Source organism: Onychomys torridus, chromosome 21, assembly GCF_903995425.1.
Source record: "Onychomys torridus chromosome 21, mOncTor1.1, whole genome shotgun sequence".
In the NCBI taxonomy this organism is placed as follows: Eukaryota; Metazoa; Chordata; class Mammalia; order Rodentia; family Cricetidae; genus Onychomys; species Onychomys torridus.
In genome coordinates this window covers 4532007-4553001 of record NC_050463.1, presented here as the reverse complement: position 1 = coordinate 4553001, position 20995 = coordinate 4532007, and the positions used below count along the sequence as shown (strand labels likewise).

The window sequence follows — 20995 nt, the reverse complement described above, 5'->3', positions numbered from 1 at the left end:
GCAGTAAAACAAACACCAAAAGAGAGGGAGAATGTACAGATGGGTCAACAGATATGATCACCTGTTGTGTCCAGCTGTGGTGGTGCCCACTTTAATCCCAGTACTTGGGAGGCAGAGACAGGTGGATCTCTGTGAGTTCAAGCCTGGAACAAAACAAGTTCCAGGGCAAGTAGGTCTATTATACAGAGAAATCCAGTCTTGAAAAATCAAGAAAAAAAAATCAACTATTGCTTTTGAAGAGAACTTAGACCAGTTCCTAATACTCACGGGAGGTTAGCAAGTATTCCTGACTCCAGGTCAAGAGAATCCAATACTCTCTTCTGGCATCACACACACACACACACACACACACACACACACACACACACACGCACGCACGTGCAAAAATTTCAGACATTTGAAAACAACATAAAAATATAAAAACATACACAAAGGGAGGGACAATATTACACACCCACAATTCAGTGATTCAGGAGATCACCATTAATTTCATGAATGAATGCATTCTTGCTCTGAAAAATGACATCAATGCCAAAGTTCAAAAGTCATGACGTGGGTGAAGTTCAGCACAAGAGCAAATGCTACATGTACAAAAACCTGATTCCACCCACCAAAAATATAAACATAAAAATATCAGGCAAGAAATACGGACTGGCAAGGAAAAGCAATTGCTTCTATGTTACCTTACATTATTTAAGAATGGAGTCTTTACTGTTGGTGATGGCATGCCTACCTGAGAAGGAAGGAGGCTGCTCACTTTCAACAAAACAAAGGAATGTGGTGAGACTACATTCCTCTGGAAAGGCTCCTCCTCCTAAGGGCTTTGTAAGTCACCATGAAGGCCACACCAAAGACAAATGCTCAAACTCAGCACACCACCTAGAAGACTTTTCCTTCAACCCTCAACATTTTGACACAGGTCATGACAGGCTCACAGTCAAATCATGATGCAAAATGAATTTAGTTTGATTTCAAAGACCCCCATATTATGTGATAGTCCCAATACTGTTTGAATGTCCACAGTTTCTTCTGACACATAAGGCAATCTCTTGACTATGACCTAATGTAATATCAAAAAATGAATCATATCAACCCAACATACAATTGCACAGAATATGCATTTCCCTTTCAAGGAATTAAGGAGAGATTAGACCAGGGCAGGTCTGAAACCACGAAAGGCAAACACCAAATCCTGCAGCTCTGTGTCAGGTACCTGGGGCTTCAATTTCAAAGAGCTTACAAGGTTCTTTCTGCAACTTCTCATACATCTCTCTTTGGCTACTTCTACTTCCTACATGCAGCTATTCATGGTATGTGTCTCAAAAACTGGGTATCTCAACATATTGTTACCTCAGGAAAAAAAAAAAAAAGGAAAGTGAGGCTTTATCTCATGGCTTCAGGCAAGGAAGTTTGACAATCTCTTCACTGGTGCCCACAAGCTCTAGCCCCAACACTAAGGCTGTAGGTTATTATTATCTTTAAGACAGGGTATCCTGTAGCCCCAGGGGACCTTGACTGCCACTTGTAATCTAGATGGCCTTGAACTTGATATTCCTACCTTAATTTCCAAGTGCCAATTTATAGGCACAATCCACCACTCTGGGCTTTAGAGCTGTAGTTTTTGTTTGTTTGTTTGTTTGTTTTGTATTCTTTTTTAAATTAAAAAAATTTTATTCATTTTACCCCCCCCCCCCAAAAAAAAGTAAGATGGGTGGTGGTGGCGCACGCCTGTAAACCCAGCACTCAGGAGGCAGAGGCAGGTGGATCTCTGTGAGTTCAAGGCCAGCCTGGCCTACAAAGCTAGTTCAGGACACACTCCAAAGCTACAGAGAAACCCTGTCTCGAAAAAAAATTTTAAACATTTTACATAGCAATCACAGAACCCCCTCTCTCCACTCCTCCCCCTCAAGTTTCCCCCTCAACCCACCCCCCATTCCCTCCTCCAAAAAAGTAAGGTCTCCCATGAGGAGTCAGTAGAGCCTGGTACATTTAGCTGAGGCAGGTCCAAGCCTCTCTCCCTGCATCAAGGCTGTGCAAGGTGTCCTATCATAGGTAATGGGCTCCAAAAAGCCAGCTCATGCACCAGGGATGGATCCTGATCCTGCTGCCAGGGGGCCCTTAAGCAGATCAAGCTACACAACTGTCTTGATTATGCAGACGGCCTAGTCCAATCCCATGGAGGCTCCACAGCTGTTGGTCTAAAGTTCATGAGTTCCCACTAGCTTGGTTTGGTTGTCAATGTAGGATTCCCCATCATAATCTTGATGCCTCTAGCTCATAGAATCCCTCTTCCCTCTCTTTGACTGGACTCCTGGAACTCAGCCTGATGATTGGCTGTGGATCTCTGCATCTGCTTCCATCAGTTACTGGATGAGGGGTCTATGATGATAGTTACAGTAGGAGAGCAATGAAAGAGATACCTTGATAGAGGGAAACATTATGGGGATAGGGAGAAGTTCCCAGGAATCCACAAGGATGACCGCAGCTTAGACTACTAGCAATAGTGGAGAGGGTGCCTTAACTGGCTTAACCCAGTAATCAGATTGGTGAATACCTGAACTGTCATCATAGAGAGCCTTCATCCAGTAACTGATGGGGGCAGATATAGATCTGGAGTTTTTAAAGTAGTGAGAGCAGGGCTTCCTCTCAGTGACACAAAGGAAATAAGGGACACATGGGAGTTGACCACTCCTGGCAAAGGGAAAAACAGGTGCAAAGGCCCTGAGGTGATAATGTGCTTGACAACCCAAAGCACTGAAGCATGGTTCAGCAGTGTCAACAGAGAACCAGGAAAAACAGTGGACCTGGGAGGAGTTGATATTGCAAGGAACTTTACTGTCAGGACTTCGGTTTTCAGTAAACAATGTGTAGAGCAACATGACCTAATTTGTTCTTCAGATCTCTGGCGCTTCACAGATGGCTCAGTGGTTATAGCGCACTCCTAGCTTTTCCAGAGGATCCAGGTTTGATTCCTCTCAAACTCATGGAGACTCAATGATCAGAACTCCAGTTCCAGAAGATTCAGGGCCCTCTTCTGGCATTTTGAGACTGCAGACATTCACATAGTACATGGACATACATACAGAAAAAACACTCATACCCATACCATCAACAATTTAAAAAAAAAAAATGAAATAAAATAAAAGGCCTGACTGCTGACTTAAAACATAAATGGTTGGAGAACTAGAGATTTGGGGGATGAGCAGAATCAGATCACTTAGAGCTATTGCATGGCTCAGTGGTTACCAGCACTTGATGCTCCTCCAAAGGGCCTGGGTTTGTTTACTAGCATGTATATGGTGGCTCAGAACCACCTGTAACTCCAGTTCAAGGTGATCAAACTCTTTTCTGGCCTACATGGCACCAGGAATACATTCTGTACACAGGTATATAAGCAGGAAGAACATTCATAGATAGCAAAATTATAATTTAAATTCTATTAAAAAGAAAAAGACCGTAGGATCTGAGGATGTAGCTCAGTTGGAAGCATACTTACGTAGCACGCATGAATCCCTCAGTTTAATTCCTAGTCTATAAAGAGGACAAGGATAGTGTGGTAGTTAGAAAGAAAATGTCCCCTAAAGGGAATGGCACTATTAGGAGGTGCGGAATTTAGAGTAGGTGTGATGTTGTTGTAGACAGTGTGTCACTGTGGAGGTGGGCATTGAGGTGTCATATATACTCAAATTTCCACTAACTTCCTGTTCCCTGCAAGATGTAGGATTCTCAGTTAATTCTCTAGCACCATGTTAGCCTGCATGCTGCCATGCTCTACCATGATGATAATGGAATAAACTTTTGTCTTGTATGTGAGCCATCCCAATTAAATGTTTTCCTTTGTAAGAATTACCATGGCCATGGTGGCTCTTCACAGCAATAGAAACCCTAACTAAGACATATAAGAATGGCTGTCATCCCAGCACTTGAGAGGTGGAGGTAGAAAGATCAGAAGTGCAAAGTTATTTGTGGGAAACAGGGAGTTTTTGGACAACCTGTGCTATGAGACCCTGCCTCAAGAAACAAGAACACAAAAGGAATTGCCAAGAATATCCTAGGAAAAGGAAGAGCAAAGCACTTGGGATCCATGTCACAAAAGAGTTATGAAAGGCCACAAGTCTGGAATAGGCATTGATTTCCTTCATAGTAAAAACAAAACAAAACAAAAACAAATAAAAATTGTCATCCTGGACTTGGGAACTGACCTCTGTCTTCAGGAATCTCCATATGCACACTTACAGCTTAGTCATCTTTCCAGCCTCTGTAAACTGTTTAAGTACAACTACATTGTAGCTTCAGTTTCTGAATGCTACTACCAGCAGAACACATGTACATGTTTACCTTAGAGTAAGAATATTTTCAGAATGCCTTAGCAATAGCTGTATCTAAAGCAATAAGGAATTTCCTTCCACAAGCAAGAGTCCATAGGATCAAATGAACACTCTTTCCTTGTCATATTACATCTATCATATCCCTATATAATTATGTACAGCTCTGAAAATAAAATATTGAGTATAAGGCTAAAGACTACAGCTTGCAGAACAGAGCTCTTGCTAAATTAAGCCTTTAGTGAAAGGTGTTTGTCAGATAGGCATGGAGACCTGACGCCTGTGATCTCACCAGCTAGGAGGTGAAAGCAAAAGAATCCAAAGTTCAAGGCCAACCTTAGCCCAGTGAAAGACTATCTCACAAAAAACAAAACTTGTCTCTAAGTAACACAATATAAAGGTCCCAATTGATTAAAATGAGCTGTAGGAGAAATAGTGCCACATTAAGGCACTTCATTTTTAGTCTATGAATTATCTATTTAATAAAACCCATTCATATAATGAGTTACCATTCCAAAAGGGAGGAAAGAAGCATAGTAAAAAAAAAAAAAATACTGGACCAAAGCGCCCCTGACACATGCCTAGTCTCAGCAGCTTTCCTTAGAAATGGAGGGAGATTCCATGAACCCTTTCTTCTAACCTTGACTCTAAGGCCAGAACCATGTGGCTGAAGCTAGTATTGTGCTTGACTCCTGCTCACATTCAGTTTTGGTCCCTGGGTGAAAGTGAGAGGGGGTGTGCCTCTTGTCCAGGCCCAAATGCCATGGACATCCATAATGAATATATGTGGCAGGAATCTTAAAAGGTCTTATTAATGAAATCAAACCCGAGGCCAGTTATTGGGGTGATTGCTGGAAGATCAGAGACACAGAACAAGCCACGGCTATCTCACTTTGCTAGTTCCTCAGGTGATCCTTTTTCCTCAGGCTGGAAGCTTCTGAGTCCTCATCCCAATGGCTCTCAGCTGAACTGTTGTTGCTCCAAAGCCTGAATGCTAAGCAACCAAATGCTTAACTAACTACATGCTTTTCTTCCTACATGCTTTTTCTCCTTAGTTCCTGGTCCTCACACCTTATATACCTTTCTCTTTCTGCCCCCACTCCCTGGGATTAAAGGTTGTGTTTCTGGGATTAAAGGCATGTGTCACCATTCCTGGCTCTTTATAATGTGCCCTTGAACACTCAGAGGTGTGTATCACCACCGCCCAACTTCTGTTATAGCTTACTCTTCCCATTTTCTAGCCATCATTTTTGGCTTTGTTCTAGTGGCTGTCTGTTCTCTGACCCCAGATATGTTTATTTCAGGGAACACACAATATTTTGGGGAACACAATACTACCACATTTCCCCTATTTTTGTCTAAAATTAAAAAAAGGTTATAACTAATACAAGAAAAACTATCCAATAAGTATATACAATATATACAGTCAAGAATTACATTAACAATGTCTAGTCCATTAACATTTGACAAATTCAGATGAAAAACTCCATTATATATAACAATGTCCAGTCCAGTAACATTTGATAAACTCAGACAAAAAAGTTTTCATTACTTATCCTATTTAAAACAAATAGTTCCTTTTTTAAAAAGTATTTTTCTTTTCATAACAAATATACACAAAGTAGAGATAAATAATCCCTCCAAATGAGCATTCCCTCCACTTTGTGCCTGCTCTAAGCAGTTCTAAGGAAAGAAAAGAGTTCTCCTGGGCTGAGCCCTAAGAAAAAGAAAAAGTTCCACTACTTTCTCTTTCATAATTTGTCTCATTTTTAACAGTGATCTCTAAAGCCCACCCTTCTCTTTGAAAAAAGTGAAAACCCTGCCCCTGGGTGGGCAAGGGAATTGCTACCAGACAATGCAGCCAGGAAAGAACAGATATTCCCTTCTGTCCAACACTGACCAAGGGCCCTTTAAGGAATTTCACTAAGTACTTTTTAGAAAAATTAAAGATAGTAGCTAAAAAGATTTTCTTGTCACCCTGTCACACATGGTATTAGAAAAATGTCATAAAAGATTTTTAAAAATTAAAGGTAAAAGTAGGTCCCAGTTGCTGGAGGTAGTTCAAAAGGTGTTTGCTAACAACAAAAAAACTGATTGGGACAAGAACTTCTGCACAAACCTTCACCCCCTCTGATAATGAAACACAGACTTACAGATACACAGAAAAATTCTGGTATCTTACCCTGTCAGAAGAATATCTCCTAGCTGAAAGTTATGCCTCTAATCAAAAGATAAATAATACCAAATGACCCTGGAAACAAACATGTAGTGGGTAGCTGTTCCAGGTGTGACCTCAAAGCACTGCCCCTAGTGTGGCAACAAGTAATTGCCATACCTGTCTATGACCTGCCCCTGGTGCATGGCTGAGACAGATTAAAGGGATCTGTCTTAAAGGAGTCTTAAAGGAGACTCAACATGCATGTGTGCTTGTATCTCTTGGCTACCTTGGATGCTGGTGCAGATCAGGGCAGAGCTCTCTAGAGAACAGCAAAAAAATACACCATTAAAGGTCAGAGAAGGTCCTTAAAAAGAATGGATTCAAAATACTAATGATGTTGAGTCTCTTAACTACAATAATGAGGCTTGGATAGGAGAGGCAATTTCCAGAGGTGGAAGAAGGCCCCGGGATACCAAATGTTTTAAATATGGTACACCACATTATGTAAGTAAAAACTATACATGGGGTGCTCCTACAAGTAATACTCCTTCTAAAAGTAACCCAAACAGGAGACCCCAACCCGTTTTCATTGTGTAGAAGACATGGCAAAGGCTGATATTGGATTAATTAATACAGATCAATAATAGATATACAAGGCAATCCTTTACTGATGTGAAATGCCTCAGGGGGCCTCTTGTAGGCCCCCAGATTGAACATGGTCCAAACATTTCCAGCCACTGTGTAGAAAATTTCTCTCCAGGACAATTAAATAAACCAATGCTTAATGTAAAGAAAGACCCCAGCACTCAGGAGGCAGAGCCAGGCAAATCTCTGTGAGTTTGAGGCCAGCCTTGGCTACCAAGTGAGTTCCAGGAAAGGCACAAAGCTACACAGAGAAACCTTGTCTTGAAAAACCAAAAAAAGAAATAGATGTCCAACTTTTAGAGTTTGTATCCCTATCTCAGATAAAACAGAGTTCAAGATGGGTTGAATGCTTAGGGCCAAAAGGACAGAGAGGAAGGCTGAAACCATATGTGGCAAATGAATCTTTGGGAAATCTCAGAAAGGATATACAGACCAATGCATGTTTCTAGGAATAATATTATAACATCCTATAAAAAACAGCCACCAACCATTCAGGCTGTACATCAACAGAGCACAATTGCTTGCTATTGAACTCTCAGAAGTACCAACAGCCCTACCATTAAAATGGATAACCAATAAAACTGTCTGAGTTGGACAATGGCCTTTGACAAAAGAGAGGCTACAAGCTTTAAAACAGCTGGTTTAAGAGCAGTTAAATGCTCAACATATTGAAGAATCTATCAGCCCTTGGAATTCTCCTGTTTTTGTTATTAAAAAGAAATCTGGTAAATGGACAATGGTAACAGACCTAAGAGCAATTAACAAGGTAATTCTGTCAATGGGCTCTCTATAATCTGGAATTCCTTTGCCTATTTTGTTACCTAAAGGATGGCCTCTTATAGTTATCACTTTAAAAGACTGTTTCTTCTCAATCCCTTACAACAAAAAGACAAAACGATTTGCCTTCACAGTGCCTACTTATAATAACTCTCAGCTGGTTAAGAGTTACCAATGGAAAGTTCTCCCACAGGGAATATTAAAAAGCCAAACCCTATGCCAATATTTTGTACAAAAGCCATTGGAAGTAATATGTAAATAATTTCCTAAATCAATAATTTATCATTACATGAACAATATTTTACTAGCTGACTCAAACATAGATATCTCAGAAAAAAATGTTTGAAAAAAAATTTTTACCTTGTTGGGGATTACAAATTGCTTCTAAAAAGATACAAAGAAGAGATTCTATCAATTATTTAGGATATAAGATAGGTCTACAGAAAATTAGACCCTAAAAGGTGCAAATTAGGAGAGATCAATTATGACTCTTAATGATTTTCAAAGATTATTTGGAGACATTTCCCATCTATCAACTGTTGTTGGGGTAAAAAATGATGAACTAAGTGATATATTCAAAACCTTAGAAGGTGACAAGGACTTAAATAGTCCAAGAGAATTATCACCTGAAGCTGAGAGAATTGGCCTTGGTGGAAAAGAAAGTACAGGATGTACATGTGGATCATGTGGATCCAAAGCTGGACTGCATTTTAGTTATTTTACCCTCTAGGCATTCTCCTACAGGGATTTTAATGCAGTGGAAAAATATTATATTAGAATGGATATTTCTACCAAATAAACAGAGTAAAAAATTAAAAACTTATGTGGAAAGGATCTCTGACTTAATCTAAGAGAAAAATTGAGATTTTTGTCAATTCACAGGAATAGGCCCAGCAGAAATTATAGTACCTCTAAGTAAGGATGACATTGACAAATTATGGGCAGAAAGTGAACCTTGGCAAAGAGCTTGCAGTAATTTTTGAGAGAGATTAACAGCAAATATCCCCAAAATGATAGAATTCAGTTTATAAAGAGAGCTGATTGGATTCTACCTTGAGTTGTTCAGGAAACAACCATATTTGAAGCCATACATTTAATGCAGATGCAAACAAACAAGAAAAGGCAGGTTACAAGTCAGAAAATTTAAGTAAAGTGGTTCAAAGTCCTTATAATTCAGTTCAAAAATCAGAATTGTATAATATTCTGTTAGTATTAATGGGTTTTTCAGAACCTCTCAACATAGTTACTGACTTTCAGTATGATGAAAGAGTGGTCTTACATATTGAGACTGCAAAATTTATTCCTGATGAGTCAGAATTAACCTTGTTATTTATTCAGTTATAAGAAATAATCAGGAATAGAAAGCATTCCTTATATATAACTCACATCCAATCCATATGGGTCTGCCAGAACCTCTAGCACTACGTAATGATTAGATTGATCAGTTACAAATAGGGAATGTGCTAGAAGCCTTAGAATTTCATAAGAAACACCATGTAAACAACAAAGGTTTGAAGAATGATTTCTCCATCACTTGGCAACAAACCAAGAAAATTATAAGAAAATGTCCTATTTGTTCCTTCTATAACCAAACTCTATTACTCACAGGAAGCAATCCTAAAGATATACAAAGAAATGAAATTTGGCAGATGGATGTGTTTCATTTCACAGAATTTGGAAGATTAAACTATGAACACCATACTATTGACACCTATTCAGGATTACAGTGGGCAACTCCTATGAGTTCTGAAAAGGCTGATTCTGTGATTACACATCTTTTAGAACTTATGGCCATCATGAGGATACCTATACAATTAAGACTGACAATGCTCCAGCACATGTCTCAAATAAAATGAGACAATTTTTTTGTCTATTACAATATAAAGCGTGTTACAGGCATACTACACAATCCCACAGGCCAGACAGTCATAGAAAGATCTAATCAAACTTTAAAGGGTATGGTAAATAAACAACAACAGGTAATAATAACACCTAGAAATAGATTGCATAGTGCTTTATTAACCTTGAATTTTCTCAACGCTGATGAGAAAGGAACAACAGCTATGGAGAGACATTGGACAACAGACAAAACTTCTGAGCTAAATCAACTGGTTTATTTCAAAGATGTGTTGACCTCAGAAAGGAAACCAGGATACATCCTGTGTTGGGGAAGGGGTTTTGCTTTTGTTTCTGCAGGAGAAAAAAAAAAAAAGCTATGGATACCAACAAAATTAATAAAAATTTGATCTGAATAGGAGAAACCCCTTGATAAAGATAAGTAAAAGCTCATCCACACGCTGGGCAGTGGTGGTGCATGCCTTTAATCCCAGCACTCGGGAGGCAGAGCCAGGCGGATCTCTGTGAGTTCGAGGCCAGCCTGGTCTACAAAGTGAGTTCCAGGAAAGGCACAAAGCTACACAGAGAAACCCTGTCTCAGGGGTTGGGGGTTGGGGGAGTGGGGGGGGTGGGCATGTGGGGGGGTGGGAGGGTTAAAAAAAAAAGCTCATCCACAGATGTGACATCTCTACAAGTAGTTAAAAAAAAAAGGGTTGGGGCAAGGTTCTGTTTTTGTCTTTACAGGATATTAGAAATACCCATCATCCAGAAATCATAAGGCCTAGGATATCCAGACATCTACAGCAGAACGAATCTGTTGGTACCAATCTACACAGGGTACACAATCTCACTGCCTCACATCTATATCTCTTTAACTCTAGAAGAGTTATGGTTCTGATTCAATTATATATCAAGCTGGCTTTGGAGTTGGAATTTGGAGTCCTCCTTCTCTAAACCCAAACATACTGCTATAAAAAGAAATTAAGAGATTCAGTCTCATATCAAAAAAGCCACCAGATGTGGGACAGAAGAAAACCAATAAAAAGGGACAATTGTCACCAAGATTCTACTTCTCTCCATGCTTATTCTTGATTTATGGGAATTCTTTCTTACATGTCATGTCATCTTTAAATCCAAATTTTTCATTTTGATATTAATAATGTTCAAGTTCCCACAGTAAAAAAATAAGTCTTCTCTAATAGCAAACTCCGAAGTCTCCATAAGGAAGAAGGGGTCCCACACAACTCTACCCAGTCCAGAATGATGGCATGGTACCTAAGCACATTACTCAATGAGCAGCTTTGAAATGATAACTCTTCAGGACAGTCCTAAGATGAGATGGTCCATCATAATACACTTCTAGCCAGAATCTCAGGCAATCTTATCCATTTCTGAAATAGCTGCAGACTCTATGGCTAGCCATATTGAGGCCCAACAATATAAGCCTTTTTACAGGACCCCACAGAGATACCGTCCCCCTAAACAGCAGGAAGTAATTATAAGAAAACAATGCCCCTCTCCCAAATGTTTCATTTTTCCCAGGGTTATGAATGGATACTTGTAGGGTTGGGCGTAGAACAATAAAATATGGACTCAGTATTCTCCTTTAGAAAAGAAAAAGGGGAATGGGTAGGTATAGGATATTAAGGTAGTTTATTGTATTTACTAGTAAACTAATTCAGTAAATTATCAGTCTTAGATAATTTGCACTGATATGCATTTTTGTATATTGATACAAATGTAAGCTATTTTTGTATTCCTACTTAAGATAATTTGTATATTGATACAGATACAAAACTATATTTGTTGTATTGTACACATATTCCTACTCCTGTTTGAAATATTTTATATATTGATACAAATGTAAAATATGTATCATACTGTATGTATGTTCTACCTCTGTTTAGGATATATTGTAAATTGATATATATAATTAGGATTATTGTCATATTGTCATATATATAATATATTCCTACCTCTGTTCAAGCTGTTTTGTTTATTGTTACAATCTTGAGGTCACTGTCCTTATATGGTACATCTGCTTATAGACTGTTTATCTTTTTTTTTATGTGAAGCCTTAGTCCTAAGTTATTTTAGTAGAGAAGATTTACTGAACTATAGTCACTCATGCTTGTCATTTCTATAATTATGTTAGTTAGGTTCTTCAGACTTACAGAAACATATGCTAGATGGACAGGTAATCTTCAAACACTTCATAGACCTAGAGAATATGGCACTTAAATGTTTCAATATCTTAGAATTCCGTTGATGTGAGACACAATTGCTCCTGGCAGCACTGATGTGATCCCAAGAGAATGTTGGGCTACTGAGACATTTCTGTTTGGAAGTTTGTCTTCCTCTTGGCACAAAATGGCCTGCTGGGCTAAGAACTGCTCTTGCCTCGACTGCTGACAGTATGAATACTGTAATACTGTTCCTTTTGAATGAGCAGGACACCAGGAAAAGTGACTACTGAACTCTGCCAAGACAGGGTAAGATATTCTTTCAAAAAAAACTTGCTTCTGAAAATGGTCTAACAGATATTCTAGGCCAGTAGCCAATTTGAATGCACCAACGATACTGAGAAACTCTAGGTGACTGTCCAGGCTGCCAGCTGTCTCTGTCTACTCTTGCAAGACTCCCAAAAGTTGCTTGCGTCCTTTCCCCACTTCTCAGGTATTATTATATTCCTTCTCAGGTCTTTGATGGGATTGAAGACTAACAGTTATAGTTACAACCTCCTTGTATCTCAGCTAGAACATATTAAGTATATTCAGGTTCTTCAGGATAGAACACCTTTAGAATGAGCTTTGTAACATGCCATTTACCTGTGCTCCAGACTCCTCTGGATTTTAGCATGTGTTTCTTGTTTGGTATTGTTCTTGTTGGTTGTTCCATCTTGTCTAGGTCATTACCCCTTATCATCCTGGACAACATTTGATAATCATTCCTATTATATACAGTTTTGTATTAGGTTAGAACTTTCTTATTTAGACAAAAGGGGAAGATGTAGTAGGAAGCTGTTCTGGGTTTGAACTCAAAACACTGCCCCTAGTGTGGCAACAAGTAACTGCCACACCTGCCTATGACCTGCCCCTAAAGCATGGTTGAGACATGTTCCCTATAAGACCCAAGATGTGGGCTGGAGAGATGACTCACTGGTTAAGAGCACCGATTGCTCTTCGAGAGGTATTGAGTTCAATTCCCAGCAACCACATGGTGGCTCACAACCATCTGTAATGAGATCTGGTGCCCTCTTCTGGCATGCAGGGATACATAATAAATAAATTAAAAAAAAAAAAAGACCCAAGATGCATATGTGCTTGTCTCTCTTCACTACCTTTTGGTCTTGGCTGCTGGTGTAGGTCAGGACAGAGCTCTCTGGAGAACAGCGCTGGGTTGTGCCTCAATCCCTATTTCCTGTATTGTGAGTTTCCTGTATCATGAATTAAGCCCCCAATAAATTCCTAAAATCATTAAGCTATTTCCATAGGTTGTTAGCGATTTAATTGTAATACAATGGGGAAAATGAAGCTCATATTTTCTGGCTTGATGAGACAGGCATCCTGGTGCCCTGCCAGTTACACTGGAATATGCCTCTCCTGCCTGTGAAGAAACCTGTAACCTCTGATTCTCATGAGTCTGGTTCTTCCAGAGAAACAGGTGTGCACTGTCTTGTATTTGAAAGATGCATTCTTCAGCCTCCCATTGGCAGTGCTGAGTCAGCTCTCTTTGCTTTTAAATGGATATACCCAGTGGGTGGGTTACAGTGGGCAAGGAACCTGGACCAGGTTGTCCCAGAAATTAAAGACATTAAATGTACAGTCCCTGTCCTTCCTCTAGAGGTGTTCTGAGAAAACAGATTTTAAAAGGACCCCTGGAGTTTTACAGACCTTTGGCTACAAACTGTTGGCTAAGAAAACCCAACTTTGTAGAAGCCTACCTATCTTGGCTACCAGCTGAAGGGAGACAAAAGGAAACTGTCTCAGACTAGGATTGCTACCATCCTTCACATTCCAACTCCAAGGACTAAGAGACAGGTTCTAGAGTTCCTAAGTGTAGCTGGATATTGATGTCTCTGGATATCAGTGTTCCTGGAACTGTTGAGCATGTAGACAGAATGATCTACAGAGAAAGAGGGCTTCTCATCATGGGGGGTTGGGGGGAGTAGCATGTTAAAATACCTTGGCTCTCCAAGAGGCTACTTGGCTTCCCCTACAAATTGCTGCCCACCAAACCAGAGGGGCCTATTGATATTCTGCCTAAAACCAGTGGGACCAATTGATATTCTGTAACCAGTGGGCTTACTAATAATCTAACTAAAACCAAGAGGGACACATGGTATTCTGATGACATACCATGTCTCCCCACTGCCTTGAGACATCATGGTTAAAAAAAAAAAATGGACAGTTTGAAACTACAGGATGATGGAGGACACCAGAGGAAAGAATCATTCTCCCAAAGACAACTGACAGGAATGTTGGTAACTAACCTTAACTGGCCTACTCAGCCTACTCATATGGGGGTTCACAAAACTTTCTGAGTTGAATCAGACCAAGGTTGGACAGGTAGCAAGGGATGTCTTAGCGAGATGCCACCTTTGTCCTCAAGTGAATCCAAAACAGAGAGCCCTTACCCAGGAAAGCATCCATACGACAGAGCAAAATCCCCTAAGATCTCTAGGGAAAATAACTTCAAGTTCTGCCCTGCCTAGGGAGGATAACAGTACTTGCTAGTTTTGATAGATACCCCTTCCTGGTTGGTAAAACTGTTCCCTAACCAGACTAAAACAACTCAAGTAGTAGCTTAAAAAGCTCCTCCAGAAACTGGTCACATGATTTGGGCTCCCCCAGCAATGGGGACATACAATAGCCTGGCTTTCACAGCCAAATATCTCTCAATTAATAGCCACAGCTTTACACATAGATTGAAAAAAATCAGTGTGCATACAGACTCTGAAATCCAGAAGGTCCTGAACAGATTTTGCAGACCCTAAGATACCTTGGATGCCAGCCCAGAACACTCTCCCCAGCAAAACTTTCAATCACCACAGATGGAGAAAACAAGATATTCCATGACAAAACCAGATTTAAACAATACCTATCCACAAATCCAGCCCGACAGAAAGTACTAGAAGGAAAACTTCAAGCCAAGGATGTTAGCTGCACCCATGAAAACCCAGGCAATAAAGAACCTCACACCAGCAAATTCCAAAGAGAAACACACACACTAACAACAACAACAACCAAAAAATAACAGGACTCAAAAAACACTGGTCATTAATATCTCTTAATATCAATGGACTCAATTCACTTATAAAAAGGCACAAGCTAACAGAATCAGTATGAAAACAGGTTCCATTCTCTGCTGCAAACATGAAACACACCTCAACTTCAAAGACAGATACTTCCTCAAAGTAAAGGGTTGGGAAAAGATTTTCCAATCAAATGGACCTAAGAAAATGAGCTGGTGTAGGTATCCTAATACCTAACAAAACAGACTTCAAACTAAAATTAATCAAGAGAGATGGAGAAGGACATTTCATATTCATCACAGGGAAAATCCATCAAGATGATGTCTCAATTCTGAACATTTATGCCCCAAATACAAGGGAACCCACATTTGTTAAAGAAACATTACTAAATCTTACATCACACATCAAACTCCACACACTAATAGTGGGAGACTTCAATACCCCACTCTCAGCAATGGACAGGTCTACCAGACTGAAACTTAACAGAGAAATAAGAGACCTAACAGATGTTATGACTCAAATGGACTTAATAGACATCTACAGAACGTTTCACCCTAACAAAAAAGAATATACCTTCTTCTCAGCACCACATGGAACCTTCTCTAAAATTGACCACATACTCAGTAACAAAGCAAATCTCAACAGACAAAAAAAAAAAAAAAATATATATATTGGAATCTCACCCCCTGTATCTATTTTATAGGATCACTGTGGCCTATAGGTAGAATTCAACAACCTCACATGTTACAGAAAGCCTACAAACTTGTGGAGACTGAACAACACTCAACTGAATCAAGGAAAAAATAAAGAAATTAAAGACTTCCCAGAATTCAATGAAAATGAATGCAAAGCATACCCAGACTTATGGGACACTATGAAAGCAGTGCTAAGAGGAAAGTTCACAGCACTAAGTGGCCACATAAAGAATTTGGAAAACTCTCACATTAGTGACTTAACAGCATACTTAAAAGCTCTAGAATAAAAAGAAGCAAACTCTGATTGGGGTCATGGGATTCTTTCCTCTGTCCCCTGTTACGACAACACAGATTTTGAGCTTTCGATACGGCAAAGTTCAATAAACGTCTAAGAATGTATGCTACAAACTACAGAAATAGCACGAGGAAAGGCCATCATGAATGGAAAATAAATCACAACACGGCTGAATAAACAGTACACACAGTGACACCATCTGACTTCTAACTTTGAATACAACTGCAATAAAGACTGCACTGAACTGGGTGGTGGTACAGACCTTTAAGCCCAGCAACGTGGGAGTTTCAGGCCAGCCTGGTCTGGAAAGACAGGGAGACAGAGAAGGGCGGGGAGGGACTGTCTGGGAAAGAATAAGGAGATCAATAGAACATGAGAGAAAACTTAGAAATAAAAATACAATAAATATAAAGTCAAATGTGACTCGAGGCCAGGAAACTCTTACTGACATATGCTAATTAACCACCCTGGCATCTACAAGCTTGTGTTAATGACACAGACTTTACACCTGCACAGAATTAATTAACTGCAGAAGGATCCTACACCTGAATGCTCAGTGCCCATGTGCGTGCCCTGCATGGTAACTAGGCTATTTCCACACAAATGCTCACACTCCCCCATGCTCTACACAGGAGCAAGCCGCGGAGCTAAAATCACTCAGAGGTCCCGCTTCCGCCTGAGAGTTGCAGGGACCTCTAGGGACCAAAGGGAATCACTCCAGACACCTCGTCCGGACGTCATTTCCACAGCCCCAGGGGAACCCCATTCCGGCGGTCCTCGCCCATGGAGACGGCGGCCCCTCACTCACCATGGAGGATTCCGAGCTCACCCGCTCTCCTTCAGGCTCCCAGCAGCAGTGATCACAGCCAAGCACACACAACAGGAGACCTGCCTTAACCGCTGAGCCACAGACCATGGAACCCGGCAGATCGGAAGTGCCCTCCCCATTCTGACTGGCAGTCCATCTGGAGGTCCTGATTGGCTACTGAGCTCTAGGTGATCTAAACAGCTCCCTCAGGGACAAAGCGCTGTGAAGTGAGGGATCCCAATGATGGGCAGCCCTGGCTTCCACCCCAGGCACAGAATTGCCCCAGACCTGCAGAGATTGACATTGCTGCAGAACTTGGGACTGGACTGCAAAGTCTTCCCTAAACTATTTCTGCACTCAGTAGGACTCTTTTCTGGGGAATGGGGTTTTGCTATGAACTAAGAAAGGACAAAGGAAACTTAACCAGTTTCCAGGCTAAGGAAAACCTCAGGAAAGCTGTAGAAAAGGTGTTATGATATTCATTTTTGTAAGAAGAAAGTTTGGTTTAAAAACCTGTGCACTAATATGCACGCTCTTTTTTTTTTCTTTTCTTTTTTTCTTTCTTTCTTTTCTTTTTTTTTTTTTTTTTTTTTTTTTTTTTTTTTTTTTTTTTTTTTTTTGAGCAGTTATATGTTTATTGATCCTTTGCTCAAAGCACTGCATTTTGGGTAAGGAAGGTAGACATGCCATCTGTTGTGTGAAGTTGGTCAGTGGGGAACATGGAAAAAGACTCCTCTGCCCTAGGTTGGTGTACTAGGGGGAAAGGAACTGGTCTGACCAACCAACTCCATGAGATGCAGGAATGAGGGATCCAAAAACTGTGCCTGATGTGGGCAGGGTCAGTCAGGAACCCCTGCAAGAAACAGTGGGTGACAGAGCCTGGAAGAGGGAAAGTGTGAGTCAGGAACTGGGCACACAGTGGCCCCAGATGCTGGAAACAGACTCAGGGCCGCAGGTTTCCTTCTCAGTGCTGGGGCTGTGGTCCACGTGGTTGGCCTCTAAGCTTGCATAGTCCCACCAAGGCTGCTGAAGCAGAAGGCAGACATAACCAGAGCCTAGAGAGGGACTGATCTTACCTGCCAGGGCCCAGGATTTTGGGTAGAGGCAGATACAGGAGAGGCAGCAAGGAGGAATACAAAGACAGATTTCAGGATCAGGAACTTGAGCCATTGTTGTCAAGAAGACTGGGGGCCTGACACTGACTGTCCCCAGTCCTCTGAAAATGCACGCTCTTAAACTGTTATTCCGTAGAAAAAGCCCATCATTGTAAATGCAGGATTTAGAGAAGTAAACCCTATGGGATCAGAGTGACCTTTTTACTTACCAGTCCATATTTACTATTGAGTCTCAATACTCTGATGACTAAATTATACATACTTTATTGCCCACTTGACATGGGAGTCTAAAGGTTTGTTTTCATTTAATTTTACATCACTAGTGAAAATAAGGAAAGCAAATTGAGAATACTTATTCTTACATCATGCTCCTACTGTTTCATTTTCTTTGTCAGGGTCTCACTCTGCAGCCCTGACTGGACAGGAACTTACTATGCAGACCAGGCTAGCCTAAAAAACATAAAGATCAGTTTGCCTCTGCTGCAGAGTGCTAAGATTAAAGGCCTGCACCACCATGCCTTATAGTGATATTTTATTTGTATTGAAATGTGATTTTTATTTGTATGTTAATAAAGTTGCCTTGAGGTCAGTGCAAGCCAGAGCAGAAGCTGGGCGGCGGTGGTGCACACCTTTTATCCCAGCACTTGAGAGGCAGAACTAGGTAGATCTCTGTGTGTTCAAGGTCACAGCCAGCATGGCAGACACACGCTTTTAATCTCAATACCAACCATAGAAGACCTGGAGGTCTGTACAAACAGGCAGTGACGAGGAAGTCAATGTGGCTGGGTTTACAATCAATGAGAAAACAGAACAGAAAGTCTATAAAAAAGATAGGACACACAGAAGTAGGTCTCTGGCAGAGAGGAAGGACAGCAGAAGCAGTGAAGGGTAAGGTTTTTGGCTCTTGCTCTGACCTCATGGTTTTTAACTCTGCAATTGGTTCTGTTTCTTATTTAACAAGACGGTTACATCTAAATGCCTGACTTCTAATAATTCTGCACATTTATTAATGAAATAAAGGGCACACAATTGTACTCTGGACTGAGGACACTGTTGCAGGGAGGCCACTGTGAGATGGGGGCCAGCATGGGTTGTACATGAGTCCCTGTCTCCAAGAGCAAATGGCAAACATGTGGGGCCCCTTAGACCCAAACAATGTGGACCCTTAGTGTCAGTCTTTGTCCTGGAGTCCACATAGGACTCTGGCACCCTGGCCTCTGCCCCCACGCCCACTGTCCACTTTTGGACACCCAGTCTGGAACCTGTGACGGTGCTAAAGCAGCAGCCAGCAGCAGTGGCGATGGCATGAAGAATCCCTGTCCAGCTGCTTTACTGCTGTGCTCCACTGCTCTGTGGAGGAATTTCCTCCTGTGTCCTGCCTGCAGGCCTTCCACTGAGGGTTCTTTAAAGCCACACCAACACTTGACTGGCAGGTTCAGTCTGGCTCACTATATGATTTCTGGCTCAGGTAATGTACTTTCCCAGGGCTACTCATTTCTACCTAAACTTGGAAGAAAAAAAAAAAAGCAGGTGGAGTCCAATGCTAATGCTGATTATGGAATATATGGGATGTTGGCTCAGAGCTCCTTGTACTCAGAGAAGCAGTAACAGAACCAGGAAGTTAATTATACATGGGTGTCTGCTCAATGAAGGAGATACAAATCAAATAACTGAATTCCATCCAGAAAACTGAGAGTGGATTTTGTTAATGACCTGGGGACCTTTCTGATACCTGTGTAGTAGACCTTACACACCTTTTGCTACAGAGGCAGACATCACCAATGTTCTACAGAATGACTATCCCAGAGTCTTCCCTCCTAGTCCACTAAGCATATGAGGGGAGATGTCACATGGACCCTATGGCCTGTGACCTCTGTGCTTTCTTGGTCAGAGATCACACTATACTGTAGGCCTTTTTGCTATAGAACCCACATGGTCACATGTACATTGTATAGGAGCCTCTATGTCATCACACCCTAAGCTTTATTGTGCACCTGGAATTGGACTGATTGTTGCCTAGAAACCTTTTCCCAATTTGCACTGTTTTAAATATGGTGACAGTGATCTACCTGGTAATAGTCTCCCTGAAGTCTGATCCAGGTTGACAAAGTCAGTCTGCACTGGGTTTTCACTCTCATCATCAGGGACCCCCACAAGTGGTCCCCATGTGGGGCACATGACCCTTGGAGAAGGTAAAGAAGAGTTCATCATAAATAGAAATAATGATAGGGGGTCATGACCTTAAAGTGATAGAGTGGGACTAAATATGGGCTCTTCTCAGTTATATGAGACAAAGCATTTTGAACAATTATTGAAATATTTGTTAAGTTCCAGAGGAACAAAATATTCAGAACTACAGGTCTACAAACTTTAGAACACACAGGACCTAAAGCAATGACACACCATGAAAAGGGGATCATAAAGTGACATGAACCACATGTGGACTACTGCTGCTTGACAGAGTTCCAGCATTTCAACATTGTGGACCACAATTCTCCACTAACTTTTTACTTTCATTTTTAATAATCCTCACTGTATCTTATGGAAGTTCCCTTATACATTTTCCTTTGGGAAATTCTGGGTGGGCTTCAGTGGAGGATGAAGATGTATAAATGGGAGATCTTTAAACAAAATAATTCTTTGGAAAAAATTCCAACTACTGTGAAACCATAGACCATGATAACTCTGCCTACTCCTAAACAGGTTCACACAAGCTGCAAGAAAAGTTAGATGAGTAACATATGCTTGATAAATAAGATTTATTTGACAAATAATATTTTTTATAAATAATATACATTTGATAATCAAGATTTATTGTAGCAGTAACACCTGAGCTACCACCACCCATTCACCATGTCCAAGTGAGTTGCTGAGGATTAAAGAACAGAGACAAGACAGCGGGCCATTCCTCTCAGCAGAATTCGGAATGCCATTTATTGAAGGAAGGAGGAAACCTTAAATACAGGCTTACAGCACAATGGGAGAACCTTGGAGGGCAGAAGTTAGCTACAGATGTTTTACATTCTTGCATTCTAGTGGTTTATGCCAAATGCAGGATATACAAAGAACCTCGGTAAGCATTCAGGA

The 20995-nt window shown here is 40.7% G+C and overlaps 1 protein-coding gene across 1 annotated transcript in view; it reads right to left on the bottom strand.

Annotated features, from left to right (window-relative positions):
* Window positions 1-16909, bottom strand: part of LOC118571901 (zinc finger protein 431-like) — a 36440-nt gene extending 19531 nt beyond the window's left edge. The window contains exon 1 of the mRNA XM_036171233.1: window positions 16794-16909. Within this exon, the coding sequence (XP_036027126.1) occupies window positions 16794-16901 (108 nt within the window). The 5' untranslated portion in view covers window positions 16902-16909. The remainder of the gene's footprint in view (window positions 1-16793) is intronic.
* Between the last annotated feature and the right edge of the window lie 4086 nt (window positions 16910-20995).